The following is a 20,147-nucleotide window of genomic DNA, read 5'->3' as shown; positions in this document are numbered from 1 at the left end:
TTTTGGTCCCGCCCCTTGCTCAGGGCAATTGGGAAGGGAAGGGAGCCATTTTTAGTTAGTCTCAGCAAGGTAAGCTTACGTATAGGATGTGTGCAAGCTTCCCCTGTACAAAAGCTTCAACCCTTAAGACCTTCTGGGGGAGAAAGGTCTTAAGAGTCTCCAAAGAATTTCCAGGAAAACAGCCCTAAAGACCAAAGAACTCCAGCTGGAGAACATCTACTGCCTTGCTGGGAGGTCCACTCGATGTTCGAGACGCAGTTCGACCCGGTAGCGGAGCCCACATCAGTAAGGGTTAGATTACAGTCAGCCTGGGAGAAGTTAAAACGGGGATTTTCCTTTAAAGAAGAAGTTATTGAAGACAGTTGCCTGTCCTTCGTGGGCAAGATTAGGAATTCACCAGTTGCCTAAAAGCTTGGAATCATTTGCTTAACTTTACTGAAAACAAGAGAAGTTTCTGTTTGATTGTTCTTTAATAAAAGACTTTGTTGTACTTCTCAAGCCATCTAAAGACTGTTTGTGGTGGAAACCTCTGAGAACTTCTCTTTGGGCCCCCTGGCTTCCCGCTGGGCAAAGGTTGCACATCCTGTTCTAAAGACAATTATTTACAGGCCCAGCGCGCGACAGAACAGTAGTGAAGCAACCAAGTTGGGGGGGGGGGGATGTTGAATGCTCTCATTAAGGAGGCCAGACTTGGTGGAGGTGGTTGACAAGGGCAGAGCTGCAGGCTATTGAAGGCTGCTCTGCCCCCTGTTGTGCTCTTGGCTTCAGCGTGAGCTAGGAGGCAGGTTTCAACCCCCCCTGCGAAATTTTCAACTCCCCCCCCCCCCCCCGAAAATTTCAACCCCTCCTGAAATTTTTTTCTGGCTATGGCCCTGCTTGCTGCAGATTTGTATGGCATCATTAATTAGTTAAATTAGCCTCTCTGCGTAGGCAGTACCTAAATTTCCTACTTGACAGATGCAACTGTCTTTCGGGCTGCAAAGGTCGACAGCAAGCTACACAAATTGGTCGGAAACTCACTCCGATCCGGGCTGGCTTCAAATTCATGACCTTTCAGTCAGTAGTGATCTTAATGCAGCTGACTCCAAGCCAGCTGTGCCACAGTCCCGGTGCTATACTTCTATTGATGCAGGCCAAAATCCCATTGGCTTTTTTTGCCGCCGAATCACATTCTTGACCAATGATTCTGGCCATGAAAGCCTTCGACAATGCATTGTTGGATTGCTCACCTTTCTTCATCCGAAGGAGGTTGCATTACTGCGGCATTCGCTTGCGATGCTTCCGTAACGTCTGAGATGATGGGTCCTCCAGCGACAGAAGGGCTGTTGTTCAAGCAGGAAGCGGGTTCTGCAGATGGCTGGAGGAAGGCATGGCAGGAAAGATGGATAGTATTAGATAGTATTATTATTACTATTATTGATTATTATTATTGATTATTACTATTGATTATTACTATTATTGATTATTATTATTATTGATGATTATTACTATTATTTATTATTTATTATTATTACTATTATTGATTATTGATTATTACTATTATTGATGATTGTTATTGGTTATTGCTATTATTGATTATTATATTAATGGACCTATTTTTAGGTTCTCAGGTGTCCTCTGCTGTTATTCTATGGGCATCTTCTGGTTGGAGTTGCCCAATTTTCTGCAAGCTTTCAGAGCGCACTAGAATAAATAAATAAGATAGTCGTCTCAAACTCAAACTTACGGATTGAATAAAATAGGAGTCATGGAGAGGATCCAGAGACAAGTGCTTCCTGAACTTAGTCATTGGTGGAGCGGAGTTCCCGTCATCCAGCATGAGAGGTCTGTGGAGAGGAGGAACATAGGACATTAACACCAGAATCTAGAGTTGGAGGAGACCCCAAAGGCTATCTGTGATGATGTGTATTTTTATTCCTATGGTTATGTGTTGTTTAAACAGTAGTTAATAAATGGTAAGTATGTAGAATTATATTTTGTTAGAGATGATGGCTGGCTTGGCCTGAGTTGCCACAGCAATGGGGGTGGAGCCAACTGTCACCTAGCTCCATGCCTGTTTGAAATAGGCAGTCTGTGACCATTAGAGCTGCAGGAAGGACTGATTTCTCTAATGGGAGAATCAGGGAAGAGTCTGTAAGCCGGTGAGCTACAGAGAACACTGAAATCTCTGGGTAGGAGATTCAGGGAACTAATTTGTGACCAAAAGGGTTACAGGAAAGGGGTCCGGGTCGGTAGTGATAAAGCTACAGGGGATTATTGATTCTGGGTTAAGAATCAAAGTTTGGCTGGGAGCCAATTCTGTTAAATAAGCCTTTTAGCTTATTTGTTTTATTAGGACAGTTGTCCAGGAAAGATACATCTGCTTACAGAAACCTCTTAAAGTCTGTACCTAAAGTTACTCATGAAACCTTACTAATGTAACCTATCAAGATTTGTGCCTCTAGAGAAGTAACAATTGAATCTGTTATACTCCTGTTAAATACATTTGTTACTGTTTTCCTCAAGCCTTGCCTGATACAGTTTCTTCTAAGACAAACAGCCTGCATAAGAAGTAAGACCAAACCAGGGACATTAAACGCTACGCTATCAAATAAATAAATCCTTCTGTAATTAATAGTCCCTTTATAAACCAACTCTTAAGCTGATATTGATCATTGCCCGGCTTTCCTCACAAATTTGGTGGCAGTAATTTTACGCTCCTTTACACCATCCAATCCATTCTACCATATAGGGAGACCCAGTCCAAGCCCTCCATTGGCTATAATTGGACATTTTGGGTTGAGAACCTTCTCCAGAACCTTGTCCATCCTTCTACAGCAGGGATGAGCCAACTGCATCCGTCCAGATGTTGCCAGATTACCAAAGTCCATCATTCTCCCATCATTGCCTTTGCTGGCTAGGACTGATGGGCATTATCATCCACCAAATTCTGGAAGGCCATATTCTTTTAACCCCCCCATTCTCAATACTTCTAGTAAGAAGCACTAATCCTTCCAGGGAGCGGGGTGAGCTCCTGTCTGTCAGCCCCAGCTCCCATTCGGGGACATGAGAGAAGCCTCCCACAGGATGGCAAAACACCCAGGTGTCTTGTATTGATCTATTGTTGTTGTATTCGGGCATTGAATGTTTGCCTTTTATGTTTGGAATCCACCCTGAGTCCCTTCAGGGAGATACAGCGGAATATAAATATTAAGGATGGATCCTTCCGCTAAGAAGCAATGATACTTCGAATATGGATTGATTCTTCCAATAAGAAGTATTGGTATTTCCAATAAGGATTGCTCCTTTCAATAAGAAGTGTTGATCCTTCCAAATAGAAGTAATGATCTTTCCAAAAAGAAATATTGATCCTTCCAATAAGAAGTACCAATATTTCCAATAAGAAATATTGTTATTTCCAATGAGGATTGATCCTTCCAATAAGTGTTTGCGAGGAGGTGATCAGAGTGGAGAGAAAGCACACGTGCTGTCGTGTGACAGGAGAGTAGAGGGAGATTTATTGTTTATTTCTCTGAATTCTGCCACCAACTGGTATAGTGGAGGCCAATTGTTATATGCAATCTATGGTAACTGCCACCAACGTGAGATATGAGGTATTACTGTGAGATATGGAAATACAGACGCAGAATGGATGGAGATGAGACTGTCTTCAACAAAAGATAACTGGTTTATTGAGTACAAAGTGTGTGGTTGCAAGATTGTAACTTATTTTATAGAACTTTGAATAATACTTGGTTAGTTAAACATTTCACTCTTCCAGGTTACACAGTATCTTACTGAGGTGAAGCTCTTATTACTAAACAATGTTTCAGTACAGGAATATCTTCCCTATTTGATCTTTCCTTGATCAAATAAATTACTAAGCTTATCCTTTAGCCTTTCCCTTGACTAAAGAAAACTGGTTATGTTTCTCCTTTCAGCCTCCTTAGACTGAGAAACCTCCAGTAGCTATTCAGGCTTCCCAAAAGCCACAGTTCTTTGCTTCACACTTCACTCTCCCACTCTACTCTTCACTTCCTCTCTTTTACTCCTCTCAGATACAAAATCAACTCCCAACTGACTCTCAAACTGTCTGTTTTCAAAACTCTCTCCACTTGGCTCCTCCCACTTCTCCTTCTGCCAGCTTGCCTTGGTCTCCATGGTAACGCTGACTGAGGATCTCTGAAATAGGCTGCTCCAGTGTTACTGTAGCTAACCCAAACACACACACATATACCGTATATATACAGTTTAAAACATGCAAAGTATTAATAACTTCTGCACAGTGTTGATCCTTCCAATAAGAAGCAATGATACTTCCAATGAGGATTGATCCTTCCAATAAGAAGTGTTGATCTTTCCAGTAAGAAGTATTGAAATTTCCAATAAGAATCGATCCTGCCAATAAGCAGTATCGATCCTTCCATTAGGAGGTATTGATATTTTCAATAAGATTTTTTCCGTCCAATAAGAAGTATTGATCCTTCCAATAAGATGTCCTAAGGATCCTTCCAATAAGAAGTATCAATCTTTTCAAAGAACTTCTAATAAAAAGTATTGATACTTCCAATAAGCACTGATACTTCCAATAAGTATTGGTACTTTCCAATAATAGGTATTGATACTTTCAACAAGAAGTATTGGTACCTCTAATAGAAGCACTGATCCTTCCAATGACAAGTATAGATTTTTCTAATAGAAAGTATTGATACTTCCAATAAGAAGCACTGATGCTTCCGATAAGGATTGATCCTGCCAATAAGAAGTATCGATCCTTCCATTAGGAGGTACTGATATTTTCAATAAGAATTGTTCCTTCCAATAAGAAGTATTGATCCTTCCAATAAGAAGTATCGATATTTCCAATAAAAAATATTGTTATTTCCAATGAGGATCGATCCTTCCAATAAGAAATGTTGATCTTTCCAATAAGAAGTATTGATATTTCCAATAAGGATTGATCCTTTCTATAAGAAGTATTGATTATTCTAACAAGAAACACTGAAAGTTCCAATAAGGACTGATCCTTTCAATAAGAAGTGTTGATCCTGCCAATAAGAAGTATCGATCCTTCCATTAGGAGGTATTGATATTTTCAATATGACTTTTTCCTTCCAATAAGAAGTATTGATCCTTCCAATAAGAAGTCCCGATACTTCCAATAAGAAATATTGTTATTTCCAATGAGGATCGTTCCTTCCAATAAGAAGCAATGATACTTCCAATGAGGATCAATCTTTCCAATAAGAAGTATTGATATTTCCAATAAGGATTGATCCTTCCAATAAGAAGTATTGATCCTTTCAATAAGATGTCCTAAGGATCCTTCCAATAAGAAGTATCAATCTTTTCAAAGAACTAATACTTATAATAAAAAGTATTGATCCTTCCAATAAGAAGTACCGATATTTCCAATAAGAAATATTGTTACTTCCAATGAGGATCGATCCTTCCAATAAGAAGTATTGATCTTTCCAATAAGGACTGATCCTTCCAATAAGAAGTGTTGTTCTTTCCAATAAGAAATATTGATACTTCCAATGAGGATCGATCCTTCCAATAAGAAGTGTTGATCTTTCCAATAAGAAGTATTGATGCTTCCAATATGGATTGATCCTTCCAATAAGAAGTATTGATCCTTCCAATAAGATGTCCTAAGGATCCTTCCAATAAGAAGTATCAATCTAATTAGAACAATCTTATTACAACTAATACTTCTAATAAAAAGTATTGATACTTCCAATAAGCACTGATACTTCCAGTAAGTATTGGTACTTTCAATAATAGGTATTGATACTTTTAACAAGAAGTATTGGTACCTCTAATAGAAACGCTGATGCTTCCAATAAGAAGCACTGATCCTTCCACTGAAAAGTATAGATAGTTCTAATAAAAAGTATTGATACTTCAAATAAGAAGGACTGATGCTTCCAATGAAAAGTATAAATAGTTCTAATAAAAAGTATTGATACTTCAAATAAGAAGCACTGTGCTGCCGATATTGATGCTTCCACTGAGGCGTATCTGCTTGGTGTGCTCCTTCCTGGCACAATATCCAGTTCTGTTGCCAGAAGGAATATTACTAGGCTTGGGTAACCACGGAAAAATATGTTTCTAAACTCGTTTTGTTTTTAGGGGGCCCTTGCGTTTCGTTTTTTTTTAAGAATTCCGAAATTTTCCTTTTAAAAATTTCAAAATATACGAAATTTCGTAAAATTACGAATCGATTCGTTAATGGCGGACGCGATTGCGCAATATGCTAAAAAAACCTTCAAACGGGACAGGGGGAACTTCTGAAGCTTCCCTCTCCCTCTGTTGTTGACTGTTGGTGTGATAAAACAAACAACAACTATATTATATTATATTATTATAATATTATAATATTATAATATTATAATATTATAATATAATATTGTTGTATATTATATTATATTATATTATTATAATATAATATATTACTTTATATTATAATATTATTATATTATATTATATATATAATATTATAATATAATATATTATATATATTATATTATAATATACAATTATAATATAATATAATAATATAGTAATATAACATATAATATAATAATATAATATAATATACAATACTATAATATAATAGTATTATAATAATATAATATAATATAATATAATATATATATTATATTATTATAATATTATTATATTATATATTATATTATAATTGTATTTTATATTATATTATATTATATTATATTATATTATACTATATTTTATACTAGCTGTACCTGGCAACGCATTCCTGTGGCATAGAGTGAGGGTATGAAAAATAAAGTAATGAGGAATTTTGGGCAAGAAGGATGCCAGGAGAAAGAGGAGGGAGGGGGGAATGTGGGATTTGCCAGCTGGAAGGAAAGAAGGAAGGAAGGAAGGAAGGAAGGAAGGAGAGAAGGAAGGAAGGAAGGTAGCCCAGTGCAGCCCAGAGTGAGGCAAGAAGAAGCATGAGGAAAGAGGAGGGAAGCAGCAGAGCAAAGGGACCGGAAGTGGGGTAAATGCGAGATTGTAAAACTTGCACCAGACATACGAAAATAATTACGAAATAATTACGAAATAATTACGAAATAATTACGAAATAATTACGAAAACTCGAAAAATTGTTTCAATTCTTAATTACTCCTCACACTATTCCTGCATGGCTCAATATTGGATCGTAAGCTAATTTAAATACGAATTAATAACGAATAACTAAATGAATGAACTGGATCGCCCAAGCCTAAATATTATCTGTGTATCCCCCCTCAATAACCATGATGCAGCGTGCCCCCCCATACCCCCTTTTCTCTCCCGACCTCCTTCTTTCGCCCCCTTTCATGCCACTGGAACAAAACGTGCAGCGAGCTGACAGGGTGCTTCTCCAAGGGAGCACCCAGAACGGCCGGAGTCAGCAGCTCTGACTCATCACTTCGTCCCCATTCATTTCCCGGTCTCCATGGAGCCCTCCGGGGTCCGGTGACCCACGCGCCACCCACCAGCGCTGAGCTCGGGCCTTTTCCCAAAGGGAGCTCCTCGCATGCGGCCCAATGGGGACGGGCATACTCACAGCTTTCTCTTTATCCCAGCAGTGGCAGTGGCAGCGGCGGCGTTGCTGGGGCCGGATTGGAGCTGGCCAAACAGAAACTGAATCAGCTGTCAGGGGAGATCAAGGTCAGGCGTTGGTCAGTTGGAAGCAGAGTGATTCAGCACCGGGCACTCAATAGGGGGGCAGGCTCACCCCAAATGCAAGCCCCTTGGGCACCATTTCGTGACATGCAAACAGGCACAAGCACGCCTGTTGTAGTATAGAATCATAGAATCATAGAATCAAAGAGTTGGAAGAGACCTCATGGGCCATCCAGTCCAACCCCATTCTGCCAAGAAGCAGGAATATTGCATTCAAATCACCCCTGACAGATGGCCATCCAGCCTCTGCTTAAAAGCTTCCAAAGAAGGAGCCTCCACCACACTCCGGGGCAGAGAGTTCCACTGCTGAACGGCTCTCACAGTCAGGAAGTTCTTCCTCATGTTCAGATGGAATCTCCTCTCTTGTAGTTTGAAGCCTTTGTTCCATTGCGTCCTAGTCTCCAAGGAAGCAGAAAACAAGCTTGCTCCCTCCTCCCTGTGGCTTCCTCTCACATATTTATACATGGCTATCATATCCCCTCTCAGCCTTCTCTTTTTCAGGCTAAACATGCCCAGCTCCTTAAGCCGCTCCTCATAGGGCTTGTTCTCCAGACCCTTGATCATTTTAGTCGCCCTCCTCTGGACACATTCCAGCTTGTCAATATCTCTCTTGAATTGTGGTGCCCAGAATTGGACACAATATTCCAGATGTGGTCTAACCAAAGTGGAATAGAGGGGTAGCATTACTTCCTTAGATCTAGACACTACCCTCCTATTGATGCAGGCCAAAATCCCATTGGCTTTTTTTGCCGCCACATCACAGTAGAGTTGACTTGTGCTAAATTGGTCATGAGAATATTACTGTATTCTACAATATAATAATATAATATAGCAGGATACTCTACTGCAGTGTTTCTCAACCTGGGGGTCGGGACCCCTGAGGGGGTCGCGAGGGGGTGTCAGAGGGGTCGCCAAAGACCATCAGAAAACACAATATTATCTATTGGGCATTGGGGTTCTGTGTGGGAAGTTTGACCCAATTCTTTCAGTTGTGAGGTCCAGAATGTTCTTTGATTGGAGGTGAACTATAAATCCCAGCAACTGCAACTCCTCAATGTCAAGGTCTATTTTCCCCAAACTACACCAGTGTTCACATTTGGGTATATTGAGTATTTGTGCCAAGTTTGGTTCAGATCCATCATTGTTTGAGTCCACAGTACTTTCTGGATGTGGGTGGACTACAATTCCAAAACCCAAGGTCCATGCTCATCAAATCCTTCCAGTATTTTTTTGTTGGTCATGGGAATTCTGAGTACCAAGTTTGGTTCAATTCCATCATTGGTGGAATTCAGAATGCTCTTTGATTGCAGGTGAACTATAAATCCCAGCAACTGCAACTCCCCAATGTCAAGGTCTATTTTCCCCAAACTACACCAGTGTTCACATTTGGGCATATTGAGTATTTGTGCCAAGTTTGGTTCAGATCCATCATTGTTTGAGTCCACAGTACTTTCTGGATGTGGGTGGACTACAATTCCAAAACCCAAGGTCCATGCTCATCAAACCCTTCCAGTATTTTCTGTTGGTCATGGGAATTCTGAGTACCAAGTTTGGTTCAATTCCACCGTTGGTGGGGTTCAGAATGTTCTTTGATTGTAGGTGAACTATAAATCCCAGCAACTACAACTCCCAAATGTTAAGATTCTATTTTCCCCCAAACTCCACCAGTGTTCACATTTGGGCATATTGAGTATTTGTGCCAAGTTTGATCCCGATCCATCATTGTTTGTTTCCACAATGATCTCTGAATGTAGGTGAACTACAACTCCAAAACCAAAGGACACTGCCCACCAAACCCTTCCACTATTTTCAGTTGGTCGTGGGAGAACTGTGTGCCAAGTTTGGTTCAATTCCATCGTTGGTGGGGTTCAGAATACTCTTTGATTGTACGTGAACTATAAATCCCAGCAACTACAACTCCCAAATGATAAAAATCAATCCAGCCCCCGACCCCACCAGTATTCAAATGTGGACGTATCAGGTATTTGTGCCAAATTTGGTCCGATGAATGAAAATACATTCTGAATATCAGATATTTACATTATATTTTAAACCGAGGCTGGATGGCCATCTGTCGGGGGTGCTTTGAATGCAATATTCCTGCTTCTTGGCAGGGGGTTGGACTGGATGGCCCATGAGGTCTCTTCCAACTCTATGATTCTATAATTCATAACAGTAGCCAAAATTACAGTTACGAACTAGCAACGAAAATAATTTTATGGTTGGGGGTCACCACAAAATGGGGGGCTGTATTAAGGGGTCACGGGATTAAGAAGGTTGAGAAACACTGCTCTACTGGAACCATCATTAAATTGGTCAGTATTATTATACGATGCAATCTACTGTATATAGATAAAAATGTAATGTTCGTTTGTGGGATTCACATAACTCAAAAACCACTGGACGAATTGACGCCAAATTCAGACACAAAACACCTAACAACCCAATGTATGTCCTTCACTCAAAAAAATTGATTTTGTCATTTGGGAGTTGTAGTTGCTGGGATTTATAGTTCACCTACAATCAAAGAATATTCTGAACTCCACCAACGATGGAATTGAACCAAACTTGGCACCAGGAACTCCCTTGACCAACATAAAATACTGGAAGGCTTTGGTGGGCATTGACCTTGCGTTTTGGAGTTGTAGTTCACCTACATCCAGAGAGCACTATTTTGTAGTTGCTGGGATTTATAGTTCACCTACAATCAAAGAGTATTCTGAACCCCACCAATGATAGAATTGAACCAAACTTGGCACACAGTTCTCCCATGACCAACAGAAAATACTGGAAGGGTTTGGTGGGCAGTGTCCTTTGGTTTTGGAGTTGTAGTTCACCTACATCCAGAGAGCACTGGGGACTCAAACAATGAAGGATCTGGACTAAACTCTACATGAATATTCAATATGCCCAAATGTGAACACTGGTGGAGTTTGGGGAAAATAGAATCTTGACATTTGGGAGTTGTAGCTCCTGGGATTTATAGTTCGCCTACAATCACAGAGCATTCTGAACCCCACCAACGATGGAATTGAAACAAACTTGGCACACAGTTCTCCCATGACCAACAGAAAATACTGGAAGGGTTTGGTGGGCAGTGTCCTTTGGTTTTGGAGTTGTAGTTCACCTACATCCAGAGAGTACTGGGGATTCAAACAATGAAGGATCTGGACCAAACTCTACATGAATATTCAATATGCCCAAATGTGAACACTGGTGGAGTTTGGGGAAAATAGAATCTTGACATTTGGGAGTTGTAGTTGCTGGGATTTATAGTTCACCTACAATCACAGAGCATTCTGAACCCCACCAACGATAGAATTGGGCCAAACCTCCCACACAGAACCCCCATATGGGCCACAGCAATGCGTGGCAAGGGACGGCTAGTACAATATAATACTCTATAATAGTATTCCTATGTGGAGGGCAAATCTATAGGGACATGCTGGAACCGAGTCAATAGGGATATACGGGAGCCGTCAGTAACAGAGTCATTCGCGGCAATTAAACCGCATTAAATCAAGAGTGCGGATGGGCATATCCATCCAGGCCTTACCTTATTGATCACTTTCTGGTGCTGCAAATGACTCTGCCGGAGACACACGACTTCTCTCCACAAAACTTCATTCTGCCTGAAACGAATGCAGAAATGCAAGCTGAGTCCCCAATTTCTGGGAGAAAAGCTGAAATTCACTGAGGATGGTGTCATAGAAATTAATTACATATTAATTGATTAACTAACTATTATTTAATTAACTATCAATTAAGTAATTAACTATTAACGAACGATTACTTCATTAACTATTAATTGACTCTTATTTAATTAACTATAAATTAACTAATTGATTAACTATTAATTAACTATTAAGTAATTTAATTATTAATTAACTGGGTTGTTGTAGGTTTTTTCGGGCTGTATGGCCATGTTCTAGGGGCATTGTCTCCTGATGTTTCGCCTGCATCTATGGCAAGCATCCTCAGAGGTAGTGAGGTCTGCTGGAACTAGGAAAATTATATATCTGTGGAATGACCAGGGTGGGACAAAGAACTCTTCTCTGCTGGAGCTAGGTGGGAATGTTTCAACTGACCACCTGGATTAGCATTTGATGGCCTGGCAGTGCCTGGGGCAATCTTTTGTTGAGAGGTGATTAGATGTTCTTGTTTGTTTCCTCTCTGTTGTTTCCTCTGAGGATGCTTGCCATAGATGGAGGCAAAACGTCAGGAGAGAATGCCTCTAGAACATGGCCATATAGCCCGAAAAAACCTACAACGACCCAGTGATTCCGGCCATGAAAGCCTTCAACAATCCACTAAAAGTTGGTAAGACAATATATTAATTAACTGATTATTAATTAATTAACTATTAGTTGGCTCTCAATTCATTATTAATTGATTAATGAATTAACAATTATTTTAATTAACTATTAATTGATTAACTATTAATTAACTATGAACTAACATATTTATTAACCAATTATTAATTATCAATTAATTAACTATCAGTTGACTCTTAATTCATTATCAATTGAGTAATGAATTAACACTTAATTCTGAATTAACTATTGATTTTAATTAATTAGCTATTGATTTTAATTGATTAAATATTTATTTTATTTAATTAATGATTATTTTAATTAACTATTAATTTTAATTAGCTATTAATTTTTATTTAACTATTAATTTTAATTAATTAATTGACTATTATTAATTAATATTAAAATTCAACATTTATTATTATTACTATTCTATCCTGCTTCATCTCTCTAAAAAGAGAACCAAAGCAACTAACACTAAAACCAACACACAACATAATTTAAAACCTAAAATAACCCATATATTTATATATTTATTTATTATTTATTTATTTAGAGCTTTTATAACCCGGTCTTCTCGACCTCCGAAGAGGGACTCAGGCCGGCTAACAGCAGAAAATTCATACACACATAGAATAAACATAATAGCATCATAATACATTAATACAAAAATACATTAAAATACAGATCATAGAATTACATAAGGCCAAGTCGTCAGAGTAAAATCACAAATTCATCACCATCCGCCAATGTGGTCAGCCGTTACTGACTCAATCATCATTCTGCAAATGCTATATTCCAAAGCCAAGATTTTACCAGCTTTCTGAAAGTCAGGAGGGAAGGGGCAGATCTAATCTCCAATGGGAGAGAGTTCCAGAGCCGAGGGGCCACCACCGAGAAGGCCCTGTCCCTCGTCCCCACCAGACGCGATTGTGAAGGAGGTGGGACCGAGAGCAGGGCCCCTCCAGAAGATTTTAACAACCTTGATGGTTCATAGGGGAGAATCCGTTCAAACATTAACATTAAAGTAGGATTAAACGTCAAAACTATTAAAAACCATTAAAAACTTAATTCACAACCTGTCAACTTTTGCAAGACCGAATTAATCCAGCAAAGTGTTGGGAAACCTTGTAGAATGACGCTAGGCAGGCAGACCTCACACTTGTGGGATCGACCTTGTTTTTTTAGTTGATCCCCAGGACTCACAAATCTAAGCTTGGCACAAAAGAAACATACAATAGTACTTAAAATGGCTCTGAACAGAGTGATTGGCAAAACAAAAGAGAGGTCCCAGCCATTATATACAAAGATATTCTTGCTTACATAGTTGTATTCAGTTCACTAGATTGAGGTGTGTGCAAATGTGGAAGGCTGATGGGTGAAGATGGTGCCATAGAAGAACCACAACTGCAACTACTTTGAGGTCATATGCCTTCTGGGGGCGTTGGGCAAGTCTGCAATGATTTTAGGCCAGGAAATGGTATCTATTGGGACTTGGGCATCCACAGATTTTGGTATCCACGGGGGTTCCAGAACCAAACCCTAGCGCAGTGGTTCTCAACCCTCCTAATGCGGTGACCCCTTAATACAGTCCCTCATGTTGTGGTGACCCCCAACCATAATATTGTTTTCATTGCTACTTCATAACAGTCATTTTACTACTGTTATAAATCATAATATAAATATCTGATATGCAGGATGCATTTTCATTCACTGGACCAAACTGGGCACAAATACCCAATACACCCACATGTGAATGCTAGTGGGGTTGGGGGAGAATTGGGAGTTGTAATTTGGGAGTTGTAGTTGCTGGGATTTATAGTTTCCTTATAATCAAAGAGCATTCTGAACTCTACCAGCAATTGATTTGAATCAAACTTGGCTCCCATGACCAATGGAAAATACTGGAAGGGTTTGATGGGCATTGACCTTGAGTTTGGGAGTTGTAGTTCACCTATATCCAGGGAGCACTGTGGACTCATGCAATGGTGGATCTGGACCAAACTTGGCATGAATACTCAATATGCCCAAATGTGGACACTGGTGGAGTCTGGGGAAAATAGATCTTGACATTTGGGAGTAGTAGTTGCTGGAATTTATAGTTCATTACAATCGAAGAACATTCTGAACTCCATCAACGATAGAATTGGCTCAAACTTCCCACATGGAATCCCCATCACCATCAGAAAATACTGTGTTTTCTTATGGTCTTTGGCGACCCCTCTGAAACCCCCTCGTGACCCCCTCAGGGGTCCCGACCCCCAGGTTGAGAAATACTGCTTAGCGGATACCGAGCGACCCTTGGACACATCATTCCAAGGAACAGGATCTTCTGGGCAAAGGGGAAAAGGAAACAAGAAGGAAATTAGCCTTGCGCATTAAGGGAATGGGACAGTCACAATGCTCCTGGCAAAGGAGTCCAGCACTATCTGGTTTCAAATGCCCCGAGACTTTGAATGCGATTTTTCTTCTTCTTGGCAGAATGGGGTTGGACTGGATGGCCCACAAGGTCTCTTCCAGACCCTATATTGGAAGAAACTTATTGGAACTCAATCACATCCTGCACAAGTGTGTATTCCTCATCAAGAACTTAAATAGGGTTAATTCTTCAGAAAACTCTTTCCTGCACTCGCCTCTTTATCACCCTGTCTTTCCTTGTCTCCTCCTATCCCGTTTCTAGTTAGACTGAAGCTGGCATTTTGTTCTTCTCCTGTGAGCATGGAGAGAGACAAGATGTCTGCTTCAGTGAGTGAGATAAGTAGATAGATAGGCCCTCTTTTAACTCAGTTAGATAGATGATTGATTGGCCCAGCTTTCATATCGAAACACATCTCCCTCTATGAACCATTTCAGAGATTGGGAAGGCCCTGCTCTCAGTCCCACTTCTTTCACAGGTGCAGTTGATAGATAGATAGATAAGATAAGGTAAGATAAGATAAGATAGATGGGTAGATAGATAGGCCCAGCTTTCATATCCAAACACATTGCCCTCTATGAATCATCTCAGAGATTAGGAGGCCCTGCTCTCAGTCCCACTTCCTTCACAGGTGCGGTTATCCATCTAGATAGATAGATAGATAGATAGATAGATAGATAGATAGGCCCAGCTTTTGTATCCAAACAGAAGTCCATTTATGAACCATCTCGGAGATTGGGAAGGCCCTGCTCTCAGTTCCACCTCCTTCACAGGTGCAGTTATCTAGATAGATAGATAGATAGATAGATAGATAGATAGGCCCAGCTTTCGTATCCAAACACACCTCCCTATATGAATCATCTCGGAGATTGGGATGACCCTGCTCTCAGTCCTACCTCTTTCTCAGGTGCGGTTATCTAGATAGATAGGCCCAGCTTTCGTATCCAAACACATTGCCCTCTATCAACCATTTCGGAGATTAGGAGGCCCTGCTCTCAGTCCCACCTCCTTCACAGGTGTGGTTATTTAGATAGATAGATAGATAGATAGATAGATAGATAGATAGGCCCAGCTTTCGTATCAAAACACATCTCTCTCTATTAACCATCTTGGAGATTGGGACGGCCCTGCTCTCAGTCCCACCTCTTTCACTGGTGCAGTTATCTAGATAGATAGATAGATAGATAGATAGGCCCAGCTTTCGTATCCAAACACATCTTCCTCTATGAACTATCTCAAAGATGGAGAAGGCCCTGCTCTCAGTTCCACCTCCTTCACAGGTTGGGACGAGACAGGGTCTTCTCAGTGGTGGCCCCTCAGTTGTGGAACTCCCTTCCTAGTGAGATCAGATTGCCCCCCTCACTCGAAAAAAACCTATAGGAAAAATGGAATACTTGAATGTGGGACCATGCGTTTGGATAGTTAATTAGAGCAATATGTGAACATGGAATGGTGCAGTGTTAACTGGAACGGCCTCGAGTACGATATTACGTGATTCTAATAATTTTAGTGTTGATATGTTTTTAGCGGGTGTTTTATTGTATGGATAGTTAGAAAAGGAAAAGTTTTTCCCCTAACATTAAGTCCAGTCGTGTCCAACTCTGGGGGTTGCTGCTCATCTCCATTTCTAAGCTGAAGAGCCGCCGTTGTCCGTAGACACCTCCAAGGTGATGTTGCCAGCATGACTTCATGGTGCGCTGTTACCTTCCCACCACAGCGGTACCTATTGATCTGGGGGGTTGCATGACTGCATGGAGCAGCGTTGCCTTCCCGCCGTTACATTCACATTCGCATGTTTTCGAACTGCTAGGTTGGCAGAAGCTGGGGCTGACAGCGGGAGCTCATGCCGCTCCCCGGATTCAAACCTGCAACCTTTCAGTTAACAAGTTTAGAAGCTCAGTGCACCACCAGGGGCTCCTAATTTGCTGGATATGCATTGCATTTAATGTATGGCATCAAATTGTGCCTTTACGTGCGCCGCTCTGAATTCCCTTTGGTGTTGAGAACGGCGGGATATAAATATGGCAAATAAATAAATAAACTTTCCTATCTAGTTATGTCATTCTTTGAATAATGTGCTTTATAACGTCTAACGTTTGGCTCTGCTCCTGTATTGCTTGGAGCTCAATGGCTCTACTGCTAGCACTAGAAGCTTCTGATCTGCTGAACTGCTGCTGGTGTTGTTGCTGCTTTACGTTTTCTGAAAATTACTCCCCAACAGAAAAGCAGCATAAAAATGAAGGAAATCAATAAAGTTAATGAAAAGTTTCACGTAACTGTTTCATGTCCTGCACTTGGCACTCGACCGTCTCTTGCTGACTCCGGAGCACCTGGATTTCGTACAGCAACCGACTCAGGTCTTCCTGGCGCATCTTGGTTTCTTCGCTTTTCACAACCGAAACCTAGAGAAACAGGAGGAGAAGAAAGGTAAACAGTGGTTTATAGCTCAGTATTCAGGTAAAGGTTAAGGTAAAGGTTTTCCCTTGACATTAAGTCTAGTCGTGTCCAACTCTGGTGGGTGATGCTCATCTCTATTTATAAGCCAAAGAGCTGACGTTGTCCATAGACACCTCCAAGGTTATGTGGCCAGCATGACTTCATGGAGCGCTGTTACCTTCCCACCGGAGCGGTACCTATTGATCTAGTCACATTTGCATGTTTTCGAACTGCTAGGTTGGCAAAAGCTGGAGCTGACAGTGGGAACTCACTCTGCTCCCTGGATTCGAACCTGGAACCTTTCGATCAACAAATTTAGCAGCTCAGTGGTTTAACCTGCTGTGCCACTGGGGGCAATTACTACAATGAAAAAGTAACTAAATTTTGTTACTCTTGTTGTAGTAACGAAATTTATTCACTAACTATACTTTAGAAACACTTTAGAAACAAAACATCAGCATCCCCTAATTTTGTAATGACTTTTGAAATTTTTTTTTAATCAATTGCTAAGTTGAAGAGCCGGCGTTGTCCGTAGATGCCTCCAAGGCCATGTGGCCAGCATGAGTGCAAGTTACTTTCCTACTGGAGTGGTGCCTATTGATCTACTTACATTTGCATGTTTTCAAACTGCTAGGTTGGCAGAAGCTGGGGCTGACAGTGGGAACTCACTCTGCTCCCTGGATTCGAACCCGCAACCTTTCAGTCAACAAATTTAGCACTGCGCCACTGAGGGCAATTATTATAATGAAAAGTAACTAAATTTTGTTACTCTTGTTGTAGTAATGGAATTGATTCACTAACTATACTTTAGAAACACTTTAGAAACAAAAGTCAACACCCTCTAATTTTGTAATGACTTTTGAAAAAAATTTAATCGATTTCTAAGCTGAAGAGCTGGTGTTGTCCATAGTTGCCTCCAAGACCTTGTTGTATTAATGAAAATTTTTCACTAACTATACTTTAGAAACACTTTAGAAACAAAATGTCAGCATCCCCTAATTTTGTAATGACTTTTGAAAAAAAATTTAATCAATTGCTAAGTTGAAGAGCCAGCGTTGTCCATAGATGCCTCCAAGGCCATGTGGCCAGCATGAGTGCATGTTACCTTCCCGCTGGAGTGGTACCTATTGATCTACTCACATTTGCATGTTTTTGAACTGCTAGGTTGGCAGAAGCTGGGGCTGACAGTGGGAGCTCACCCTGCTCCCTGGATTCGAACCTGGAACCTTTCGATCAACAAATTTTGCAGCTCAGTGGTTTAACCCGCTGTGCCACTGGAAGCAATTACTATAATGAAAAAGTAACTAAATTTTGTTACTCTTGTTGTAGTAACGAAATTTATTCACTAACTATACTTTAGAAACACTTTAGAAACAAAACGTCAGCTCCCCCTAATTTTGTAATGACTTTTGGGAAAAAAATTAATCGTTTTCTAAGCTGAAGAGCTGGCGTTGTCCCTAGACACCTTCAAGGCCGTGTGGCCAGCATGAGTGCATGGAGCACCGTTACCTTTTCGCAGAAGTGGTACTTATTGATCTACTCACATTTGCATGTTTTCGAACTGCCAGGTTGGCAGGAACTGGGCCGAACAACAGGAGCTCGCCCCGCTCCCCGGATTCGAACCACCAACCTTTTGGTCAGCAAGTTCAGCAGCTCAGCGGTTTAACCCGCTGCACCACTGGGGGCTCTGTGCACCTATTGATCTACTCACATTTGCATGTTTTCGAACTGCCAGTTTGGCAGAAACTGGGCCGAACAACAGGAACTCACCTCGCTCCCTGGATTTGAACCACCAACCTTTTTGTCAGCAAGTTCAGCAGCTCAGCGGTTTAACTCGCTGCACCACTAGGGGCTCTGTGCACCTATTGATCTACTCACATTTGCATGTTTTCGAACTGCCAGGTTGGCGGAAACTGGGCCGAACAACAGGAGCTCACCCCGCTCCCCGGATTCGAACCACCAACCTTTTGGTCAGCAAGTTCAGCAGCTCAGCGGTTCAACCCGCTGCACCACTGGGGGCTCCGTGCACCTATTGATCTACTCACATTTGCATGTTTTTGAACTGCCAGGTTGGCAGGAACTGGGCCGAACAGCAGGAGCTCACCCCGCTCCCTGGATTCGAACCTGCAACCTTTTGGTCAGCAAGTTTGCCAGCTCAGCGGTTTAACCCGCTGCACCACTGGGGGCTCCATGCACCTATTGATCATGCCTGGGTTTATCTAATCCGCCAACGCTGAAGGCCAATTCATTTCCATTCACCGCAATCCCACCTTCCTCTTGATGTGCTCCAAGAGGTGTTCGTGGCCCTGGAGGAAGTAGAGGTGCTGGAACTCGGTGTCATCCCGTTCCGGTTTGACGAGGCCTCCTTGCTCTATGTTCACCACTTTCCGGAAGCCGTCTAAACATAAGCGACAAAGATAAAACTGAGTATCGCAAGAACTACTGCACCAACTTCCACATTCATTCAGTCCAGTCCGACTCTGGGGGTTGGTGCTCATCTCCATTTCTAAGCCGAAGAGCTGGCGTTGTCCGTAGACACCTCTAAGGTCATGTGGCCGGCATGACCGCATGGAGCGCTGTTATTTTCCTGTCGGAGCGGTAATAATAATAATCTATATAAATAAAAATATAATGTTCGTTTGTGGGATTAACAGAACTCAAAAAGCAGTGGGCCAATTGACACCAAATTTGGACAGTGTACACCTAACAACCCAATATATGTCCTTCACTCAAAAAAAATTGATTTTGTCATTTGGGAGTTGTAGTTGCTGGGATTTATAGTTCAACTACAATCAAAGACCATTCGGAACTCCACCAATGATGGAATTGAACCAAATGTGGCACACAGGACTCCCATCATCAACAGAAAACACTAGAAGGGTTTGGTGGGCATTGACCTTGAGTTTGGGAGTTGTAGTTCACCTACACCCTGAGATCACTGTGGACTCAAACAATGATGGATCTGGACCAAACTCTACACAAATACTCAATATGTCCAAATGTGAACACTGGTGGAGTTTGGGGAAAATAGAATCTTGACATTCTGGAGTTGTGCTTGCTGGGATTTATAGTTCACCTACAATCACAGAGCATTCTGAATCCCACCAACGATGGAATTGAACCAAACTTGGCACACAGAACTCCCTTGACCAACAGAAAATACTGGAAGGCTTTGGTGGTCCTTTGGTTTTGGAGTTGTAGTTCACCTACATCCAGAGAGCACTGTGGACTCAAACAATGATGGATCTGCACCCAACTTGGCATAAATATTCCATATGCCCAAATATGAACACAGATGGAGTTTG

General features: G+C 41.1%; 1 protein-coding gene across 1 annotated transcript in view; it reads right to left on the bottom strand.

Annotated features, from left to right (window-relative positions):
- Positions 1–20,147, bottom strand: part of HSF4 (heat shock transcription factor 4) — a 49,268-nt gene that overhangs the window by 15,257 nt on the left and 13,864 nt on the right. Inside the window, exons 3-8 of the mRNA XM_067470882.1 lie at positions 19,113–19,240; positions 16,684–16,808; positions 11,234–11,309; positions 7,559–7,644; positions 1,727–1,826; positions 1,230–1,357 (exon numbers count right to left, since the gene is read on the bottom strand). Coding sequence (XP_067326983.1) covers positions 1,230–1,357; positions 1,727–1,826; positions 7,559–7,644; positions 11,234–11,309; positions 16,684–16,808; positions 19,113–19,240 — 643 coding nt within the window. The remainder of the gene's footprint in view (positions 1–1,229; positions 1,358–1,726; positions 1,827–7,558; positions 7,645–11,233; positions 11,310–16,683; positions 16,809–19,112; positions 19,241–20,147) is intronic.

Source organism: Anolis sagrei, chromosome 8, assembly GCF_037176765.1.
Source record: "Anolis sagrei isolate rAnoSag1 chromosome 8, rAnoSag1.mat, whole genome shotgun sequence".
Lineage (NCBI taxonomy): Eukaryota > Metazoa > Chordata > Lepidosauria > Squamata > Dactyloidae > Anolis > Anolis sagrei.
The sequence above is the reverse complement of the archived record's forward strand: the minus strand, read 5'-3'. Positions and strand labels throughout refer to the sequence as shown.